The 20,869-nt window shown below is 31.3% G+C and overlaps 1 protein-coding gene, 1 long non-coding RNA gene and 2 other non-coding genes across 4 annotated transcripts; 2 read left to right on the forward strand and 2 right to left on the reverse strand.

The window, feature by feature from the left end:
• Nucleotides 1-1,659: 1,659 nt before the first annotated feature.
• On the reverse strand, nt 1,660-4,812 carry LOC106795541 (uncharacterized). Its single transcript, XR_001384284.3, has 2 exons — nt 4,519-4,812; nt 1,660-2,067 (listed from the first exon to the last, which is right to left on the reverse strand). It is a non-coding gene; the product is annotated as an uncharacterized lncRNA (long non-coding RNA).
• On the forward strand, nt 4,804-4,886 carry TRNAL-UAA (transfer RNA leucine (anticodon UAA)). The gene has a single exon. It is a non-coding gene; the product is annotated as a tRNA-Leu (tRNA).
• Nucleotides 4,887-5,744: 858 nt separating this feature from the next.
• LOC100788761 (glucomannan 4-beta-mannosyltransferase 2) lies at nt 5,745-11,534 on the reverse strand. Its single transcript, XM_003551028.5, has 9 exons — nt 10,971-11,534; nt 10,771-10,869; nt 10,412-10,664; nt 8,586-8,696; nt 8,308-8,444; nt 8,010-8,123; nt 7,496-7,695; nt 7,199-7,402; nt 5,745-6,350 (listed from the first exon to the last, which is right to left on the reverse strand). Exons 1-9 carry the CDS (start codon nt 11,298-11,300, stop codon nt 6,197-6,199), a joined length of 1,602 nt encoding a protein of 533 aa, XP_003551076.1. The 5' UTR covers nt 11,301-11,534; the 3' UTR covers nt 5,745-6,196.
• Nucleotides 11,535-15,939: 4,405 nt separating this feature from the next.
• On the forward strand, nt 15,940-16,011 carry TRNAP-AGG (transfer RNA proline (anticodon AGG)). The gene has a single exon. It is a non-coding gene; the product is annotated as a tRNA-Pro (tRNA).
• Nucleotides 16,012-20,869: the final 4,858 nt, after the last annotated feature.

Here is a 20,869-nt window from a genome sequence, read left to right on the forward strand (position 1 = left end):
GATATTCTGGTGAGGGTATATATGGGTTCTATAAAGAAAAACATTGTTTTTTCCCGCATTTAGAAGTTACTATTTAGTATAACTACTATGCACAAACTTCAGTTCAAATTTGAATTTCTAAATGTCATCAAATTAATCAGTGTTTTAAGTTGCCTATTTAAAAAAAAATTTAGACTGGCTTTTTTTTTAAAACATTTTACTAGTTTGGTTCAGTTTGTTATGAAAACCAATTCTTTCGTATTTAAGCATTTATTTTATAACACTTTTTGCTTTGTAATTGAGATACATAATGTATTTTTATAATTCAATAATGTTCAATGCAATATAATATTATTTTTGCTGAATTATTGCTAACTAATAATTTTACATTCATCATATTAATATTTTTTTAAGAAAAACATTTAATTTCGTTTGGTTTCAAATTTATGACAAATGGGACTAAATTGAACACAACATAGCTTTAAATAAAATCAATTTTATAAATAATCACTCCTCTATTACGGAAGACATTGTTTTATCTATCGATTCTTTTTTCAATTAAGTGGCATTTTAACATGTGTAATGGAAAATATAAATGTTTATTTTATATTAAAATTTGTAAAAAAAATAATCATTTATTAATAGACTAAATTATATTTTAGATTTATGATAAATAATTTATATTGTGATGCAAGATTATTTTGTAATTATTGATGTTTTTTTTATAAAAAAAATCAAGTACATAATTATAAAATAAGATATTTCTAATTGCTACACACAACAATGTATTGATTATTTTTCTAGTTTGACCTATAACTATATTTATTTGTCAGGAGACTTTTTAAAGACTAACTTGACCTATAACTATATTTAAAAGATATATTTTGTGATGATTTATTATCAAGATAAGGTGAAAATAGATATGTTAAAAATTTGTTTTGCTTGAACTTAATGTAAGTTAAGTCTTAGGCCTCTCTGAAAACACTATCACCTATTTTCATGATTAGTATGAGATTTTTTCAACTTAATTAATAGTTTCATGTTCAAATTTTGAATATATAATTATATTAAATATTTGAAGGGAAAAATGCTTGTCAATTACGTTGGCCTTGCTTTAAAATCTAATGACAACGTCAAGGTTATAATGCCCAACATAATTTGTAGAGGGTTGTAACAAACAGCATTATGTTTTTGCCTATCAATTATAATTTCATCTAGTTACGCTAATGTGCTCTTCGTTTTTGTTTTTTTTAACCCTCTGTTATATTTTTTCCTTGCCACTGTGCTTTCTTTCATTGCAACCGTTTTCATTAGGTAAGAATTAAAGTGCTTTTACTGGTCATACAATAATAAAGCATTTCTGCTACAGTTTAAGTTGGGCATTTAGACCAGGATTGCTAATTTGCTACACTTTAAAATTTATTGTATCCCTATCTGCGTCATACAATAATAAAGCATAACTGCAAGACCTGGTATAGTCATAGTTAAATTATTCTTTCAATTCCCCTTAATATTGAATACTAAATTCACCATATCACGTAGTGTCATTGAGATGACTGTAAAATTTAAATTATTTCAATAGTTCCTTATACACATAATCATTCATAAACAGAATTAAATTTTGTGAAAAGAGAAAAAGCTATAATCATAAGTTACAAATTTTGAAATGCAAAAAAAAAAAAAACAACTTTTTCAGATTCTTTTTAACAAATTTCAACTGTTGTCCCATGTACAAGTTATTTTGCAAACAACATTTTTTCAACTGTCGTCCCAAGTACATCCATCAGTGATGTCAGTGAATGTTAATGTTCCATTCCATCAGTCAGATGTAGCAGCTTGAAGGCAGTGTGTTACAGCTCTCAGGTAGCAAAGAAATTTCACCAACAGTTGCATACTTGCATCCCAAGAGACAACCGCTACAGCTTCCTACTCTCCGAGCTCTCTGCACGCCGTCGTGCTGTTCTCTTCTAATTCTATGACGACGAGCGGTACATCGTTTTGCTCAAGCCAAAGGTAGTGTTGGTCGATGGTGTGGAGGAAAACATGGAAGATTTGAATCCAAAGGTTTGTCGTGTTGCTTTGCAGAGCCTAGAAAGTTGAACATGAAGAGATGGAGCAAAAGTCATGGAGTTAGAACTTGGAATGAGAAACCCAAATAAACCCACCCATGTAACCCAAATCCAATTCAAATCCGAACCACTCTAATCTGAGAGTTCTACAAAAGGATATGGGGTTATAGTTTTAACTGATCGGATTCGACTTTTTAGGCCCGAACCAGACCATTGCCCACCCCTATGTGCACACTTTTTCTGGGGGTACAAACATGCAAATGACAGTAATATGCGTCTGAGCGTCTTATGCCAGCATTACAGAATAACAGAAATTGGTACATACCTCTTACACAGTACATATTGATGACACCAGAATACCACATACATTTTCGTGTATCATTCAAATTTAACAGGGCATTTTGATTTGCAAATATGTTAGGAAGACTAAAGAAAGTTCAAAATTAATTTGTTGCATCACCATGAGCACGGATCAACCTGCATCATCTGCATGAAGTCGAACTTAACCGGTACTCTCTGAGTTCAGTCTTAGGTAACAGAATTTTGCTATCCATAATGATCTTATTTAGCTCGACATGTAATCTTTTACCAAAAGTTATTTTTTTGTGTAATTGAGGGCAAAAATACCAAATGGGGTTTCTTTTACAAATTATTTACCTAAATGGGTCTGTTTTGAAATTATTTACTTTATGGATCTGTTTTTGTACTACAAAGCGCCTCTCCGAAAGGCGCGTTCGCCATAAAGGCGACACGTGGCAGCACTTGGGACGCGCCCTGCGTACAGGCGCGACGGGTAACGCTGCTGCAGCAGGCGCGTCGGGTCGTGTTGGGTACCCAAGCGCGACCCAGTTGGGTCGTACTTTATTTAATATTTTTTATATTGTTTTTATTTAATATATTTTTATATTATTTTATTTTATTTTTTTATATTTTATTTAATAGTTTCTATATTAAATAAATTATTAACATTATATATGATTTTAAAATCATAAATAATTTTTTATATTATTTTTATTTATTATATTTATTATATTTTATTTAATATTTATATATTAAATAAATTCTTAATATTAGAAAAAAATATTAAATAAAATATAAAAAGTAAAAAACATTAAATAAAATAATATTATAAAAACAATATACAAAAATATAAAAATATTTAATAAAATAATAAAAAAAATATCATTTTAAATAAAATTATTTATGACTTTAAACTCTAAAGTTGAATTTTAAAAAAATATAATTTTTTACCAACCCAAATTTTATTTAAAATAAAACTATTAAATAAAATATAAAAAATTCCACTCACATAGATGTTCCTACTCCCACTATAATCCCAACCCAAATTTTATTTAAAATATAAACTATTAAATATAATTTTAAAATTCAACTTTAGAGTTTAAAGTCATAAATAATTTTATTTAAAATAATATTTTTTTATTATTTTATTAAATATTTTTATATATTGTTTTTATAATATTATTTTATTTAATGTTTTTTACTTTTTATATTTTATATTTTTTTTATTTTTTTTTCTAATATTAAGAATTTATTTAATATATAAATATTAAATAAAATATAAAAATATAATAAATAAAAACAATATAAAAAATTATTTATGACTTTAAAATCATATATAATGTTAATAATTTATTTAATATAGAAACTATTAAATAAAATATAAAAAATAAAATAAAATAATATAAAAATATATTAAATAAAAACAATATATAAAATATAAAAAATATTAAATAAAGTACGACCCAACTGGGTCGCGCCTGGGTCCCCAGCGCGACCCGTCGCGCCTGGGTACCCAACACGACCCGACGCGCCTGCTGCAGCAGCGCTACCCGTCGCGCCTGCTGCAGCAGCGCTACCCGTCGCGCCTGTACGCAGGGCGTGTCCCAGGTGCTGCCACGTGTCGCCTTTACGGCGAACGCGCCTTTCGGGGAGACGCTTTGTAGTACAAAAACAGACCCATGGAGTAAATAATTTCAAAACAGACCCATTTAGGTAAATAATTTGTAAAAAAAACCCCATTTGGTATTTTTGCCTGAAAAAAAGGTAAGATTTTGAAAACAAATAAATTAAAAACTCTAAAAGTTGAAATCCCTCGGAATGCCAAGTATCGACATGGGAGGGGGCATGGCATGAAAATCAATTGGGTTTCTCGACCTTTCTAGTAACAAGGATTTCCAAGTTGCGAGAGGGAGCCCCATTATTGATTTTTGAGAAGTAAAAGCCACGCACCCCTTCAGATTACTAAAATTTTCGTCATTGGGAAATAGTGTGGTCAGTTTCACAATGTGATTTTAAGATGTTAACAGCTATACATCTCAAATGTGATTTTTATACTTCTAAATGGTTTCCGAAGACACCCCCCTACACACACTCCAAATTGTCAAACATTTTAACACGAATGAGAACTTGCAGAGAACTAAACAAACAACATAGCAACGAGATAACTAACCGACATAAAATCTTCTAAAGAGGTTTCTGACATCATTAGCGAAATGTTCCTCCTCTCTGAACTGAAAACGACCGCGTTTAATTTGAGGCGTGAACGAATGAAAATCGTAACAAGGAAAGGGAATGTGGTTAAGGTTAGGGTAACATGTCTATGTAACCGGCAAGGGTTTGGGAAACTGGGGATTTGTAGTACTAGGATGGTAAAGGCTCGCGCTTTTCTAGGTAATCCTGTAAAATCTATGGAAAGATATTAGATATATTTTATTTGGAGCAATGGCGTCAATAGGCTGGTTTGCCCGAGAGGTTAAGGGGGAAGACTTAAGATCTTCTGCACATAAGTGCGCGTGGGTTCGAACCCCACAGCCAGCACTTTTTTTACTTGTTTTTAGTTAATAGGGAAATTAGATTGTTCTTAATTTTTTATATTATTTTCATACATTGATCAGTGTAAAAAAAGGTATACTATTTATCAATTAGAAATTATTATAATTATTTTTTAAAATATTTATTGCAAAAGTTAACAAATTTATTATATATAAATATTTTTTTTAATTGAATAACATTATAAGAAAATTTTCTGTCAAAAACAATATTATAAGAAAATTTATTCTTTCATTTTAATTAAATTCAAGTGTTTTTTTACTTTTTATTTGAAAAGTATACCAATTAAAGTTTTAATAATTTTCTACATTATTAACATAAAACTAAAAGATCTAAATTGTTTGAAAAAAGAAGCTATACTTTTCTTAATTCTTATATCAGTGTGATAAGTTACCTAACTTTTTCGTACTAGTATCAAATACACGAGAATCTATTAGAGCCACAAGAACTCTGCAATGCGATAATAAAGTCAAAATGCTTGTAACTTTAAGCTTAGAAACAAGACAAGTTATTATTATGTGTAAGATTTGGAGGAATTTGATGGCATGGAACAAAGGTTGAGGCCGAACTTTGTTGAGAAATATACTTTGCTTTAAGCATCGATATCGTATAGAAAACAATTGGTTGTTGCTTTGACACACCCTGTTTATATCAAGATAAAGTCACTGGAGAAGAATCTTGCATTCGAAGACAATTGAGGACTTCTCTATCAAAGAACACCATTATAATTAAAGATTGTGATTTCAAATGATAACATTTTGTGGTATTGGAAATCTACTTTTCTTCCAATAGAAAGCTCGGCGAAAAGAATCATTTTATTGTTATTTGTAACAGAAGCTACTTACATACCCCATAAATAAAATCCATTTCTTCTGAAAAATAATGACAAACAACTTGTATTATTAGAGGCTCATCTTTTATTCACCACATTATTTGGCTCAGGCTATGAATTTTTTTTTAGAGGAACTGAGAAATAAATAACCGTAAAATGTTACAAAACAATCTATGCAAACGAAACAACATTATCTACTTGTTGACTCCAATTTAACAGCATTTTGATATAATCTTACTCGTTCATAAGCCTGTGTAATGTATTTTAATGGTACTCTTTGATGGTAATTTGTTTGGGAATCTTTTGACACGAGGCATGAAAATAATCTGCTCTAGATTTGGCACAGCGTTTTGTAGCTTGAGAAATCAGCCCTACCTTTTGCATTTTATTGAGGAGAGAAACTAGTAAGACATGAACACTAGTGACTCTGAAACTTAAGTCACTGAAGATTTTAGCTTAACAAGTACTAAACAATGGTGCCAACATAGCCAAATCCTACGATTGAGAAGGTTATGGTCTGAAGGAAGAGGTACAAAAAGTAGTTGTTCTTGCCGTGCACATAGTCATAGCATCCACAAAGGAAGAGGAAGGCAGCGAATCCAAGCTCCAATAAATGAAGTCTGTTCATGTTCAACAAAAAGTAACAGAAAACTTACAAATCAGCCAAACAAATGCAGTTAAAGGATTTTATTTCTATTGACTCTGAATTCGGAATACTAAATACAGAAAACAGATAGTTATGTTAGCCAGATACAAGAAATTTTATACTCCTGTATGATTTGGCCGAAGGCCTTCCAGTTTTCCATATTTTTAACTGTCACATAATTTAGTGTTTGCTATTACAATTTTAATCACGTGATTTCCGAAAAAAACTATGTGATGTGCAAGTGACAAACATATATAAAATCCAGCAATCATGAACAGTTCCTATTTTATGAACTGTTAAACAATCATGAATACTGCCAAATTTGTCAGGGGCCCAGGAGAATGAAAAAATGATTTGGAACAAAACAAGAATTTCAAAGTACTTTACAACCAATATACTAAATTAATAATTAACCTACTCAAAGAATCTTAATCATTACGATGAAGCTAAAATGAAATTAGTCACATTATATATGGTGAGAGTGGCACATATAATATTCCCTCGCCATGATTAATTTATGTGCATAACCATCTACGTGTGTGTTTGGGGGCAGTTCTATGCAAATCCAACGAAAAAAAGTAAGTTGAAAGTAAAAGCAAGGGTGGTGATGCTTCTGCAAATGTACGTTTGCAACCTTCTACCCAAACACACACTACATCTAGAACCTGTCCCCTTCATAATGCCAGAGTGTATATCAGAGCCTCCAAACTAGAGACAAAAGTGGAAGAGTGGGAGACAGATACACTAAGCAAAGTGATTGAGAAGTTGAAATTATAACGCCAAAATGAAGATAGAATTGTCTTCTTTGAGAACAAAACTGACCTTTCACCAAATTTGAATCGAGATTTTCTGATTGCTTTGGTGACATTGCTTTTGTTCTTATTATTTACAGAGTCACCAAGTTTTTCAGTAACGACCCACTCATTGGCTCTCCCGGCCTCTAGCAGGCCTATGAAGGTCGCCTTCGTACGGTGCAATGACATCGCATTCTCAAAAAGGATCCAGTAGAACAACAGATGAATGGACCTATCAAAGTTTCAAATAGCCAGTTGAACAAATTAAGGGACTAAAACCAATATATGTATATAATATGGCAGATAAAGAAAGATGGAAACAAACCTTGGTGTGCCTACTGAGTTGAGGGTGGTGATGATGGAAGGAATATAAACAGCTCCCCAAATTGGAACACGAACTTCAGGGACCAAAATTGTCAAGGGAAGCACCACACAGTAGAAGAAGAATGTGACCATGTGAGCTATGATTTTACGAACAAAGAAGAAGCTGTATATAACGTACACTTTCTTCCAGAATTTTACTTTCTGGAAAAATGTGCACAAATAAAACATGAAAAAGTCAGCAAAATCCTTTCTTTTCATTTCTTCTTCGCCCTATACTAGATAAATTGTTGCATGATCAACAACCACTATGACTTCAACTAATTTTCACATGACACATAATCAAATTTTATTAGTTCTTTATCGTAAATTAAAAAATTCGGCTACATATCGTGTAAAGATCAACCGAGACTATACAAATGTCATAGTCCAAAAATTTATCATAATTTCTCCCTTAACGGTCACCATTTTTTCCTCCAATAATATGCAATAGTATATCATGCATTGAAAAGGCTAACCTTGTTCCTTACTATCTCCATCACCATTTTGCGGAATAGATTAGCAGGACCACAAGACCATCGATGCTGCTGGAAGCGGAAGGCTCTAAGAGTACTTGGAAGCTCACTTTTCGCCTATACATAGTTTGGTTTTGTAAATGACTAATGAGAAACAGAACATTACTAATACACAAAATGTAAAGATAAATATTGCCGATAGAATTAACAAAACCATGCTTCATATCATCCATTATAAGCATGTAGTATATACAATTGATTGGAATTAATAAGGTCGCGTTGGTATAAAAAAAATGTATACCTGAAGGTCTCCGAGGTACAAAAACTTCCAGCCCCTAAGGCTGGCACGAACAGCAAGATCCATGTCCTCCACCGTTGTTCTGTCTTTCCACCCTCCAGCTTCATTGATAGCAGCAATTCTCCATATACCCGCTGTCCCTGCATTAAGGTTATGCATGGAACAACGATTGTGTGAATGATCAATATTCAATAAGTACGATATGCATGCTACATTATCTTATTATCTCGCGGGTGATACAGTTCAACATATTTGTTGGAAGATTGTGCTAAAAGAGTTACCATTGAAACCAAAGAAAGCATGAGTGGCTGACCCAACTTCTTGCTCTACTGTGAAATGATAATCCAGTGACATCTCTTGCATTCTTGTCAACAAGCACTCATTCGCATTCACTGTCACAAACCAATCACCATGATCAAATTAGTGAAGTACAAAAAATCCTGAAATTGATATTTTCAATGGTTTTATCATGCTCAGATTTTAGAGTTAAAACTTAATGTCTCCAAAGGTATAGTCTTACCAAAGCTTTGACAATGATGTAAGGTAAATAATTAAGAAATAAGAAAATATGAAAATGAGGAAAACATAAATCCTACCTAAAAGTATAGTATTAAAGCACTTTAATTTTTTGTCCTCACTCCTCACGTGACTTAATTAGAAATATGGCACGTAATGGATGCAAGAGGGATTACAGGTTAAGTGTCGGCAACCATGAACAAAGGTCTACAATACGATTCACGATTATTACTAGTTCCTTTTGGGATTGAATGAAAAGTAAGAAAAACGATTAAACATACTAAGAAATCACGTGGGAAGAGGCTTTCTGAATTTGGAACTTTGAAATGGATATACTGAAATGATAAATTTTCCTCTTAGGCCTTTACCTCTATAATTGCACTTTGCAGTACACCCCAAAAGTTTGACACATTCCTTCAAATAATTTAATTGTACCCCCCACCTTACTAGTTACTTATGCTTTAATTAAAACAGAACAATTAAATGAGCTGTTAGATTAAATATAAAATAGTTTGATGAAAAATAAAATTTTCAACAATTGAATATACAAAAAATAAAACGAATGAGAAAATCAACAATTCAAAGTGTAATTGAAAATGATTATTTTTTATCATAACTCCATCATGTATCCTTATGCATTGTGATTGGTGAAGCAAGTATTCAGCATTTGTTTTGACCAATTCTTTCATACTGTACAAAATAGCTGTTATGTCGAATATATATTACTTTAATAGCATTTCCAGTCATTCATCCTACAAATCTTTCACTGAAAATGACAAAACTACCCCCATTAGCCACACAACGGTCACAGTTCCAGTTCCACCGACGACATCAATTAACGACTGTGACCGTTACCCTCCTCCATTATCATATATTTCAGTTCACTTTCAGCGATCATAATGTTTAACATTGTTACACAAAATAAATGTTGATTTTCATAGGACGACAATGGTTACTTGGCTATAATATAAGCCTGAGGCAAACAAGCTTAATCTTATTAACGAAAGTAGCGCATAGGGGGCTTACCGTGTCCGACTAATCATTATTGGCTTTATTTCCATTCTTGGGCTAACCCTTCTACCCGCAGCCACGTCACGTCACGTCAACACAAAGCACACTCCAGGTCACAACACATTATACATTTATACTAGCTAATCAAAATAAAAAAGAAAACAAAAAAGCACCCCAATTTGTTTTCTTATCAATAATATCTTAAGGATATCGATTAAAAAATTGACTATTTTATTTCTTTACGTGTATATTCTTCATTCATTAAATCCAACCTTTATGAGATTTGTTAAGTTATGAAAAACTAAGAACTTGTTTGGACAGTTGGACTACTGTTTAGAATCAGTGAACTTACAATGAACTTTCACAGGGAGAAGCGACTCTTTCGCAACAAAAAGTACTTTTAGAGGTGAAGGAGGAAGGGATTTCAAAACCATGATAACGTTTTTGTTAGTACACAATCATAGAACGTTGATTAGAATTTGCCATTTTTCTTAATGAAAACTCAGCGACACCACGTGGATTGTGTATTAATGAAGATAAATTTAATGTTAAAAAAACAAAAGGTAACTGGTGGACTTACCAAACCTCCAACGAGCTTGAACCAGGGCAATCTCAGGGTTCCCCACCAAGAATGGAATCGCTCGCCTGAGAAAGTCTGGCTCTGGCCTGAAATCCGCGTCGAATATTGCCACGTACTCGCAATGCTCCACATAGCTTCGCTTGAGGCCTTCTTTCAACGCACCAGCTTTGTAACCCGTTCTGTTCTCCCTTATTTGGTACGTTATGTTGATGCCTTTACTTGCCCATCTCAAACATTCTTGCTCCACCATTTCCTAATCATACATAAGCACGGTAAAAACAATATTATGCCGTATTAGTCCATAAATGCCAACGATTCCATGTGTCACTACAATGTCAATAAGCAAGACAATTATTTACCTTAATGACAGTGTCAGTTGAATCGTCCAGGACTTGGATAACGAGACGGTCACTGGGCCATGAAAGCCCACAAGCTGCTCCGATGGACACCTTGTAAACCTGGCCCAGAAACAACAACATAGTAATAATAATAATAATAATAATATTCATTAACCCAGAAAGACACAGAGACAGAGAAAATCTGGTTATCGTTTTGTTACCTCTTTTTCGTTGAACATTGGGATTTGTATTAGGACCGTGGGGAAGATGAAGGAGCCCAATTCGACGTCGTCTTGGAGGGGCTTGTAGTTGTAACGCTGTTCGGGTTTTTTCCAGAAGAGTTTCACTAGAATGATGACGATGCCCATGTAGAGCCTCTCCATGAAAAGCATAAGTGACATTGCTAAACAAATGTACACTCCAAGCTTCAGCAGAGGCACTATCAATGGCACTTTCACTAACTCCCAGAGCAGTTCAATCTGCCCCGTCACGTGCTCACTCACTCCCTGGATCGTGTTTGGAATGAAAATTTTAGGACTCGCTTCCTCCATTTTTGCTCAACTAGCAGAGAAAAAAAGAAAACAAAGGGAACCGTAAAACGAATGATTGGTATATGCAAAGTGGAAAAAGGACTCTTGCTATTCCTCTCTCTCTCTCTTTCACAATGCTTATCTATGTTCCTTATCGGAGTGAAACTCTGACAGAACAAAACAGAGGCATTCCAGACGGAGTCAGGGTATGTAGTATGAGTGTTAGTGAGGGACCCAAGAGAGAGGCAAGAGACGGAGAGACAAATTTGTTATTTTATAGTCGTATATTTTCAGTGAAAATTTATTATTTAATTACTTATAGGTGCAATGATTATTTAATTTTGTCGTTACAAAACAAAAATAAATTAAGTCATCAATAATACTTGCTATAGTGGTAATTTTGTTAGTTGTTATATATAATATAAAAAAATTACTACATGTCATTTTTATTTATTTATATGAATGGCAGAAAATAATAAAGAATTTGTAATGGTGCATCCTTCTAATTTTGTGTCATGTAATCTTTCCTGTTTCTATTTTTTTAGTTGGGCGTTTTTTTTCTACGTTGCAAAAATAAAAATATTTATGTGACTTCATTTAGTATATATTTGGATTAACTTTAAAATTATGACTAAACAAGCTAAGAGATGAATGAAACTTGATTTTAACCAAAATTTTGCATGTTTGATTGTTTTAGTAAAATTAATTTTAATAAAAAAATTATGGTGAAGTTGATGTGAGTAGAGTATCTCCTACTTTTACTAAAATTAATTCTAATTAAATTTTGAAGGAAATTAGTTTTGAATTAGTTGTTTAAAATTATATGTTATATGAGTCTAAATATAATATAACATATAATAGAAAAAAATTAATTATTTAAAATTAATGCACAGATAACAAAATCTAATGAACACGTCAATACTTGATGAAGGAATTTTAGCAAAAGATATCTAAAACAAATCTTTTAATATATCAAGTATCAAACACAAAAAAATATATTAGAAACCTAAATCAAAATTTGTTAGTCCAGAGGAGACTTAAAAATATATTTTTGTCTTTTTTATATAATATATATATATATATATATATATATATATATTAACTAAGGTAATTAATTAATATTATTATAATAAATATGTATTTAATCATTTTCGTATAGTAAATAGAAAATTAATAAGAAAGTGTTAAGCAAGATTCAAAAATGTTTTTTGAATTATTAAATTTTTTTTAGATAAATTATTAAAATATATTATTTAGCGGTATTAAATATTCTTGAACTAATATCCTTAATCTTCCCATGTTAGACCCATTAACAAAAACCTTGCATTTAACAAGCCTTTAGTTTACGAGTTATGTATATTTTGCTATGAAAATTTTGGGCTCCTTATATTATTATTGTACTTTTTTCTTTTGGATCAAAGGGGCTAGAAGCCCAAAACACTAGAAACTAACCTCTACCGAAATGAATAAAAGAAATATCAGCTAACAATTGCAGCTTGTTTGCTAGTATGCCAAGGTGACAGAATTCCAAGAAATCACTATCACTATAATAAAAATGCCAGTTAATTAATAATAAAAAAATATAAAAAGCTACACTTCACTCTCTTTTTTTTATGCGGAAAAAAATTGAATAAAATATGTTTTTCAAGCCTGTTTAGGGTTGAATTGAGCAAACTTTGCCTTTCAATTCTGTTAGTTACCTATCATGTTTTGTCTAGAGGTCTGAACGTTCAACTACTAAGTAGATAGAAACTTGTTTAAGCTCTGCCTTGCATTCTCCCCTTACCTGTGAAAAAGGTTGAAAAGAAAGAAGCATGTTCCTTCCCACATTTTGTGTTGTCTGTGATTGAGACAATTTCTTACCCAATATACATTGATGTTATGCACGATTTTTCTTAGGCGATACACAGCATTCTTAACCTACTGTAAGAGAGGAATGATACTAAGGAAAAAAAAAGATACGTTTTGTACCCTTTTTTTTATAATTAGACTAAGAAAACTCTATTATTTGCTTCAATCTGGTTTGGAATTTTGTTGAGCTTCACAAGAGAGGGTCACAATTGTCATGTGAAAACGGATTAGAAATATCACCTACCAAATTGAGTATGGACTACTGTAGAAACCTACCAAACCATCCTTTTTTTTTTCTTCCTCCCCCATCTTGTTTTATTTCATTAAAGAGTGCCATCTTTTTTAAAAATGAAAAGGACCGTCTCGCTACGAACTTAATTTCTAAAATGAAAAAAAAAACATTAAAGAAAAATAAAGAGTAAAGTGGATCAAGACACGAGATGAATATATATGTGCAAAATAGTACAGATCATGGGTTTCTTGAAGAAAAGGTTCTTAAAGTTACCTTAATAAAAGTATTGAAAGTAAGATATTATTGTATACTAGTTTAAATTTTATGTATATAACTCTATTATCCATACCGATGATCTCTGCGTTTCAGAACCAGCTATTCCTTTGCCGTCATATTCCAGCAGACACGACACATCAATTTGTTTTGGTTCCTTTCCGACACCAACCTTAATCTGTATACTAATTGTTCTTTGAACTTAATGAACTAGTTTATATTAATCAACGGTTACCTCAAGGCCTTGACATGGATATACTTTTTTAATCAATGGTTCTATTAGACGAAGAACTAAAAATAAAAATTCAATAAAAAACATTTTATATACTATTTTTTAAAAACATTTTTATAATGCATTTATAATTTGTTTAACGAATACTTTAAAATCATTAGTCAACATATAAAGTATATAATAAAAACTCGATACCACCTTTTTAATTTGTTTTATTGAATCCTAATCACCAAAATGTGATAAAATAAACAAACTAATGTTTTCACGAACCAAATAATGATACAGAAAATTTAAAATCTATCGAACTCATCCTTAAAGTATCTATAATATATGATTATTTAAATGAGTTATTTATTCAAAATTTATGAATCCTATAATATTAAATAGATTTAAAAACTTTATAAAAAAATTTATTTTAATATTAAAATTGTTAGAGTGAATACTTGAATCATATTAAATTTTGTAATTGAAAAATAATTCTTTAATTGATAAAAATAAATTAAACAACTATTTTAGTGTCAAACCATCTAATCCAATGATAAAGAATTATTAAGTTATATTACTTAATTTTAAGCCATTCATGAAATACTCGCATTACAGATGCTCTTACCTGCACCCAAAAACTAGACTGCTAATCTTGATCGGCTTGTGACGGCTAACTAACCAAGCTACCATCTCTTTAATAGATTAGGGCATGTTTAACAATGCTTAATTTTAGACAAGTAGTTGTTTTTCAATTAAAAAATAAAAATAATTATTTCATTATAATAAATTAATTTAAGCAGTACATATATTTAGTATGTAAGTGTTCATTAAAAAATTATTCTCCCTAAGGGACTCTCATATAGTTGTATACCGTACGTTTTTAATATATTTTAACATTAATATATACCCGGAATAATTCTGTAATTATCCATATATAATATAATTAACACAAAGTTTTAATTCAATGATTTGTATATTTAGTAGGGTACATAAAAAATAAATCTCAAGTGCCAAAGAAGTCAGATGAATGATTCTTAGAATAAATTACACTTACATTCCGTAAAATTTATTTGATAGGTGTTCTCATGTAATTGCTCTCCTATTTATTTAATGAGGATTATTTGTTTTTTTTTTGTCCCATTGTGAGATGTATAATTTCAATCTTAATTTTCCTTCTGATTCATGTTCACCTCTTGGAACTGTTTCCTTATTTCTCTCTCTTTTTTTTATAAACTAAATATTCCTCTATCTCTCAATTAAAAGGAATGAAGAGCAATATTGATAGAAAAGTAGTGGGTCATAACATAGATTAGTAAGCTACACATAACTAACCGAATCGGGCAACAATCAGCAATTTCAACTTTGGTATTTACCAATTAAGGATCAAGCAACACACAAGCTGACAAAAGACATGCAGTAGACTGAACCTTGATTCCAAAATCATCAAATAAGCGTATCAAACGTTCCTACATGCACAATAAGTCAATAACGCATATTGGGATGCAAATGTAGTATCACAAATCACGTAGTATTTTTTTTAAACAGGTAACGAAGAGTAATTGTTTGCAAATACATAAAATCATTTCATGATTTTTAACTAAAAATAGCTAAATTAAATATATTTCTAGTATTTTTATTTTTTGAAAATAGAAAATAAGTACTCAAAGTAAACATATTTTCAGGTTTTAAAAATTTGAAAATGAAACCTATTTTGAAAATATGGAAATAAAAATGTTTTCTTAAAGAACATAAAATAAATGAAATGGTACATTTAAAGAATATTATAGACAATGAATCTGGTTTGAGTAGATATATGATTTAAGATTAGGATTGATGAATAAAGATTTTTCTGCTTCAAATACAACTCTAATCTATTGCAATGAATGAGATTATTCGGGTTTTTTTCACTTACGAACAAAGAATAATAAGGTTTAATTGCTTAAATAGTACCCCAATTTTAGTTTTAGTGATAACCACATACACTCACCAAGCCCATCGGGCCTCGGCCCATTTTCCTCGACCCAATTAGGGCCATCGGGCGTAATAAATGGTATTATATTTTAAAATTTAAGGTCATTAATAATATAGGGCATTTGGTCTAGTGGTATGATTCTCGCTTAGGGTGCGAGAGGTCCCGAGTTCAATTCTCGGAATGCCCCATGTCTTTCATGTTTTTTATTTCTAAATCCAAACTGGAGTACTGGACAGTCCCATATCACTGACGTCATAACTTACAAAGCACAATTTCTGTCTTGAATTCTATGGGAGACCTCAGCGCCATGTCTCTATGCGGCTGGTGAGGTTGAAAATTCATTTTATGACCTTGAATTCTTTGATTGTTTTGGACATAAACAAGGTCCTCCCATTTTCCTAATCCCAACCTAAAATTTGTTTCTTCACATGGATTGCTATTATGTTGCCATATATCTCTTCACACATTGCTACACTAGAAACCTAACTCAACTTTTTTAGGGCTAAGGTTTGCAAGTGGGGTATCTCAAAATCAAAATTCTCCCACCATGCCACCATATCCATTTTATCTCTACTATCCACAGCATCTTCCTCTCTGAGAATTCTTCTAGCAGCACTTTCACACTAACATCAATTTCATCCATCCTGTTTTAACAGGAATCAACATAATTGACCAGAAAGACCTAAAAACGCTGCTTGATTCAGCATTATAGCAGTAACCATGATAGCAATGAATGTAAACTTTGTTTTTCGTTTCAATCATCACACTCTCAATCAAGTCAAGAACAAAACCATTCTCTGTAACAATAATCTCTAATCTTTAGTTCTTTCTTATCCCCTTCATCCCTTGCAGCACCATTTAACGTGTTACTTGGAATTCAAGTAGAAATATTAACATGATAAGAAAAATGTTATTCTAATTAGTGAACTTTGTACTTGGTTTCTGCGATACGATACAGTTATCATTTCATTCAACCACATAAGTCCTAACCCCATTGTTCTGAATATGTTGGGAAACAGAGCAAACTGCATGACAAGTGACAACGTTAATAAGAACATTGGGTGTTGTGAGTCTCACATCGAATGGTTAACGATTCTGGTAAGTATTTATATAGCTGGATAGATATTTTTTTATAAATTGATTTTTAAGAAAATCTTTTGGATGGTTAACCGAACTTTAACATGTATCCGAGCATGTTATGCCGGGTGGTGTACAAGATGATTTCTGGAATCAAAAGGACATATTTGCCTTTTAGCAGGGAATTTCATGAAGCAAAAAGGAAACGAATATTGATATAACTATTTCTGATAACAATAAAAAACACGTACAGTCGCTCTGCTAACGAGAGTACATTATCAAACATCGTTAAATTATCATTATCTCTATACGTGCTTTTTTTTTTTTAAATGCAACGCGAAGTTTTATTAATATGTGATCAGACATTGGTTACGTGATCAAACAATTGTTCTCCATAATGGCCATTACATTTACCCTCTTGTATGTAAACCCTATGCAATAGACTTCTGCTTCATGTTGTGCCTCCAGACATATAATTTCCATGTTTCCTTCCGCACCATGTCATGAATTAAGCCCCTGGACATGTTCCTCGCTTTCCTCCATTTGCACCCCCTTCCTTCAAACTGAGCCCTTTATTTGAGATTATATATGTTTCCAACAACCTGTTCTGAGCTTCTTAATCCCCTTGCTAATCTTTCCTTACCCTTTTAAAATTCTTCTTAGATATCCACTGCTTCAAGTAGTAAATTGGCACGTGCACCAAATTATCTCAAGTAGTAAATTAAACGAAAGTCCGAGTATTGAGTCCCCAAAGACTTTGTACTCAGATTTGTGTTTATTCAATTTTTAAGTAATTAATGGTTTGATTTAAGGATTTGAGAGATAGAAAATTAAAAATGAATTGACATAAAATTAAACTAATAATTTAATACGTGCTAGGAAATAAAAACAAACATTTGGAGTGATGAGGTGAATGTCAGAATATGGATTTGGTGGGATTTAGCCTACCAAAATTACTTTTAATGCAATACTAATAATTTTTTTCTATTTAATATTGATCAAATTATTACCTACATCTATTCATATACTTTAGTTATGATCTCTCACATGAAATAACCTAATTTACCTAATTTCTCTCATAATCTCTTAAGAGAATAAACTAGTTAAATTGTATTACTAGGAGAGATGCATACAATAGATTAAATAAAATCATTCTATCCCTAGAGATGAATTATTTAGATGTACTTTTTTAGATTTTAGGAGATAAACACTTTCCAATGTCTAAACCCTAAAACACATACATGAATATGGGTGATCAAACCACAAATATGAAATTAAGTACAAGAAAGAGATAATGAAATTGAAATAACATTAAATAGATAGTAAATTAAAGGTCTTTACATCAAGAATATTTGATTGCTAAACTCCCAACAATGAGTGATTTAGCCTCTTATTAAGAGGATGAGAGGGAGAGAAGAAGTATGTAGATAGAAGAATGGAATGGCTCCTAATGGTTGATCTCCCTTGCTCCTGCATGAACACTAGCCTTGCTCTCTGGGATCTTCAATAATTTTGTGAGTGGCTGCCTTCTGAATCAATTCCCCATCCTTCTTCTTTTAAGCGTAGCTCTGATTTGTTATTTTTCGGGTCATCGTGCTAAGCGCGAAGTAAGTGGTCACACCCTTAGCTCGAGACTCGAGCTAAACGCGCCTTCACATGATATGAGGCTTCTCCATGTGATTGCGTCACGCGAAGTGTGTGTGACGCGCACTAAGCGAGCATATTCAGATCTTTAACTTCTCTTCCAAACTTTATTCTATATATTTGCAAAAAATATAACACTAAAGACTTAAATGATTTCAAAATCCTGCTTATTCACACAAAAAAAGCAATAAAAGAAAAAAAATATGATAATTTTTATTGACTTAATTATAAAATATATCTATACACAACAGTTATCATCGCACTGGAAAGAGTCTATAACAATGAAGAAAAAATTTGTTGCTTTGTCTTTTTTCATCACTTTTAGGGTCATTCCATCTAAAAGTGAGACTTAAACTAAAAATTAAAAGAAATCTTTTGTAGAATGATATATGAGACTTTTTAAGCAATATGTGAAACTTTTTTTGTTTTAAAAGACTAATAACAAATATATTTTATAGGTGGACCCAAAGTTTTGAACTTTAGATACTTACCTTTGGGGCTAGAATCTGATTGTATTGCCGACAATTTTTTTTTATATATTAGCATTAACGGGATATATATTTTCCCACCTCAAGATGATATGGTAGCATAGACAATGTCAAACTCTAATTTGACAGAATTCACTTGGACACCTTTTAGGTATCTATTTTGTTGTTTCAAATTAATGTATAACTTGATAGATGGTACAATCTTTACAAACTGAGGAGCAAGTCATTCGACAAACTCTTTGTTACACATGTTTTGTTTCACTTAGAATATTAGTGTATTGTTGTCATTAGTTTTTTTTTTTTTTTTAAACTTTGGACAATTTGAATCATTTGGTTTGGATTTTGTTAATTAGCAGCTGATGCGGTTCATGATTTTTTGTTGGTGGAATATCTTATTAGCTGATGTGCATGTGCAATCGAAAATGTTTTCTGCAAAGTACTTCAGATTTTCATGAGAACATAAAACTAGGCTTCAAACTAGATTAACCTACACACATTCATAGAGGCAAGTGAATTCAAACAAAGTACATTTAGGTGTGACTTATTAATAGATACTTAAAAGATAATTCTCGAACTCAACTTATTCTCACCACATGCACGTACTTAATATGCATCATGTGATTGTTGTCGAACATCGCATTCTCTTTAAACATAGTGTTGCTGGAATTACCTGTGTGAAAAGGATCGTTGTTGGGATCACGTTCCCAGCTATCAGATTTTTGTACACGTACCTATCTTGCTACAGAATCCGTAACCGCGTTGATCGCGAACCACATGATCATTTTGGAGCTGCCACATACTACGTTGCATGATGCGCCTGATTAATAGAACGAAACTGGTGATTGTAAACATGCATGCCAATTTAATCCTCGTTAATTACAAGCATTTAAACCCCGTAACAACCTCAAACTCTCAAAGGCAATCAACCTCACAAATAATGACAAGTATTTCGTGAAGCTCAAACAGTATTTCGTGAAGGAGAGAATTATAGGCGTGAAGGAAGAATTTTTAAGAATTTTGAAATAGAAGAGAGGATAAAAGTTATAAAAGAAATATACAAAACGTTTTAAAAGATTATTCTATTAATAAGAGAATTTCAATTCTTTTACCTTAAAAATTAAAATTTCATATTTTTAATTGTTTAAAATTCTGTTTTAAAATTATAAAAATTTAAATTATTTATAAAAAATATCTAAACAATGAATTTTAGATTAAAGAAATTTAAATTCTTTGATAATTTACTTTTCTCATTTAAAATTATTTATCCAAACAAACTCAAAATATTATCTAAATGTTAAATTTAAAATAATAGATATTTAATATCTTATTTAAAATAAATTATTCTATTAAAAATATCCATCCAAAATCAATGTTATGTATGTGTTTGACAGCCACAACGGAAGGCTGACATGCAGAAAAGAAAAGAGAAACCCGCAGAAAGAAGAACTTCCTCGGCTTTGGCACAGTAGAAATGATCAAGAAATTATTAAAATTGTCGTGGGTCCCATCCAAAAACATTTTTCCGCTTATGTGAAAAGAATTTCAAAAGAAATTGCCCGTTTTGTGCGCTACTCTATTTCTATGGCCAACATGTTGACAAAACAAAAAAGAGAGAAAAGTTTGCCTCTCTTGTCACCACAAATTATCTTATTAATAATTTATTTTCTCTTTTTAAAACCAAATAATAATAATAATAATAATAATTCAAATAACATTTATTTTTACCCATTAAATCACTTTAATTCAAATATTTATCATCCATTTTTACTTTATTTTTTCTACCAAACAACTTATATTTCTCTTTATTTCTTCTTCTTTTTTTTGTTTTCTCACCTA

This window comes from Glycine max, chromosome 13 (assembly GCF_000004515.6).
Source record: "Glycine max cultivar Williams 82 chromosome 13, Glycine_max_v4.0, whole genome shotgun sequence".
Classification (NCBI taxonomy): Eukaryota; Viridiplantae; Streptophyta; class Magnoliopsida; order Fabales; family Fabaceae; genus Glycine; species Glycine max.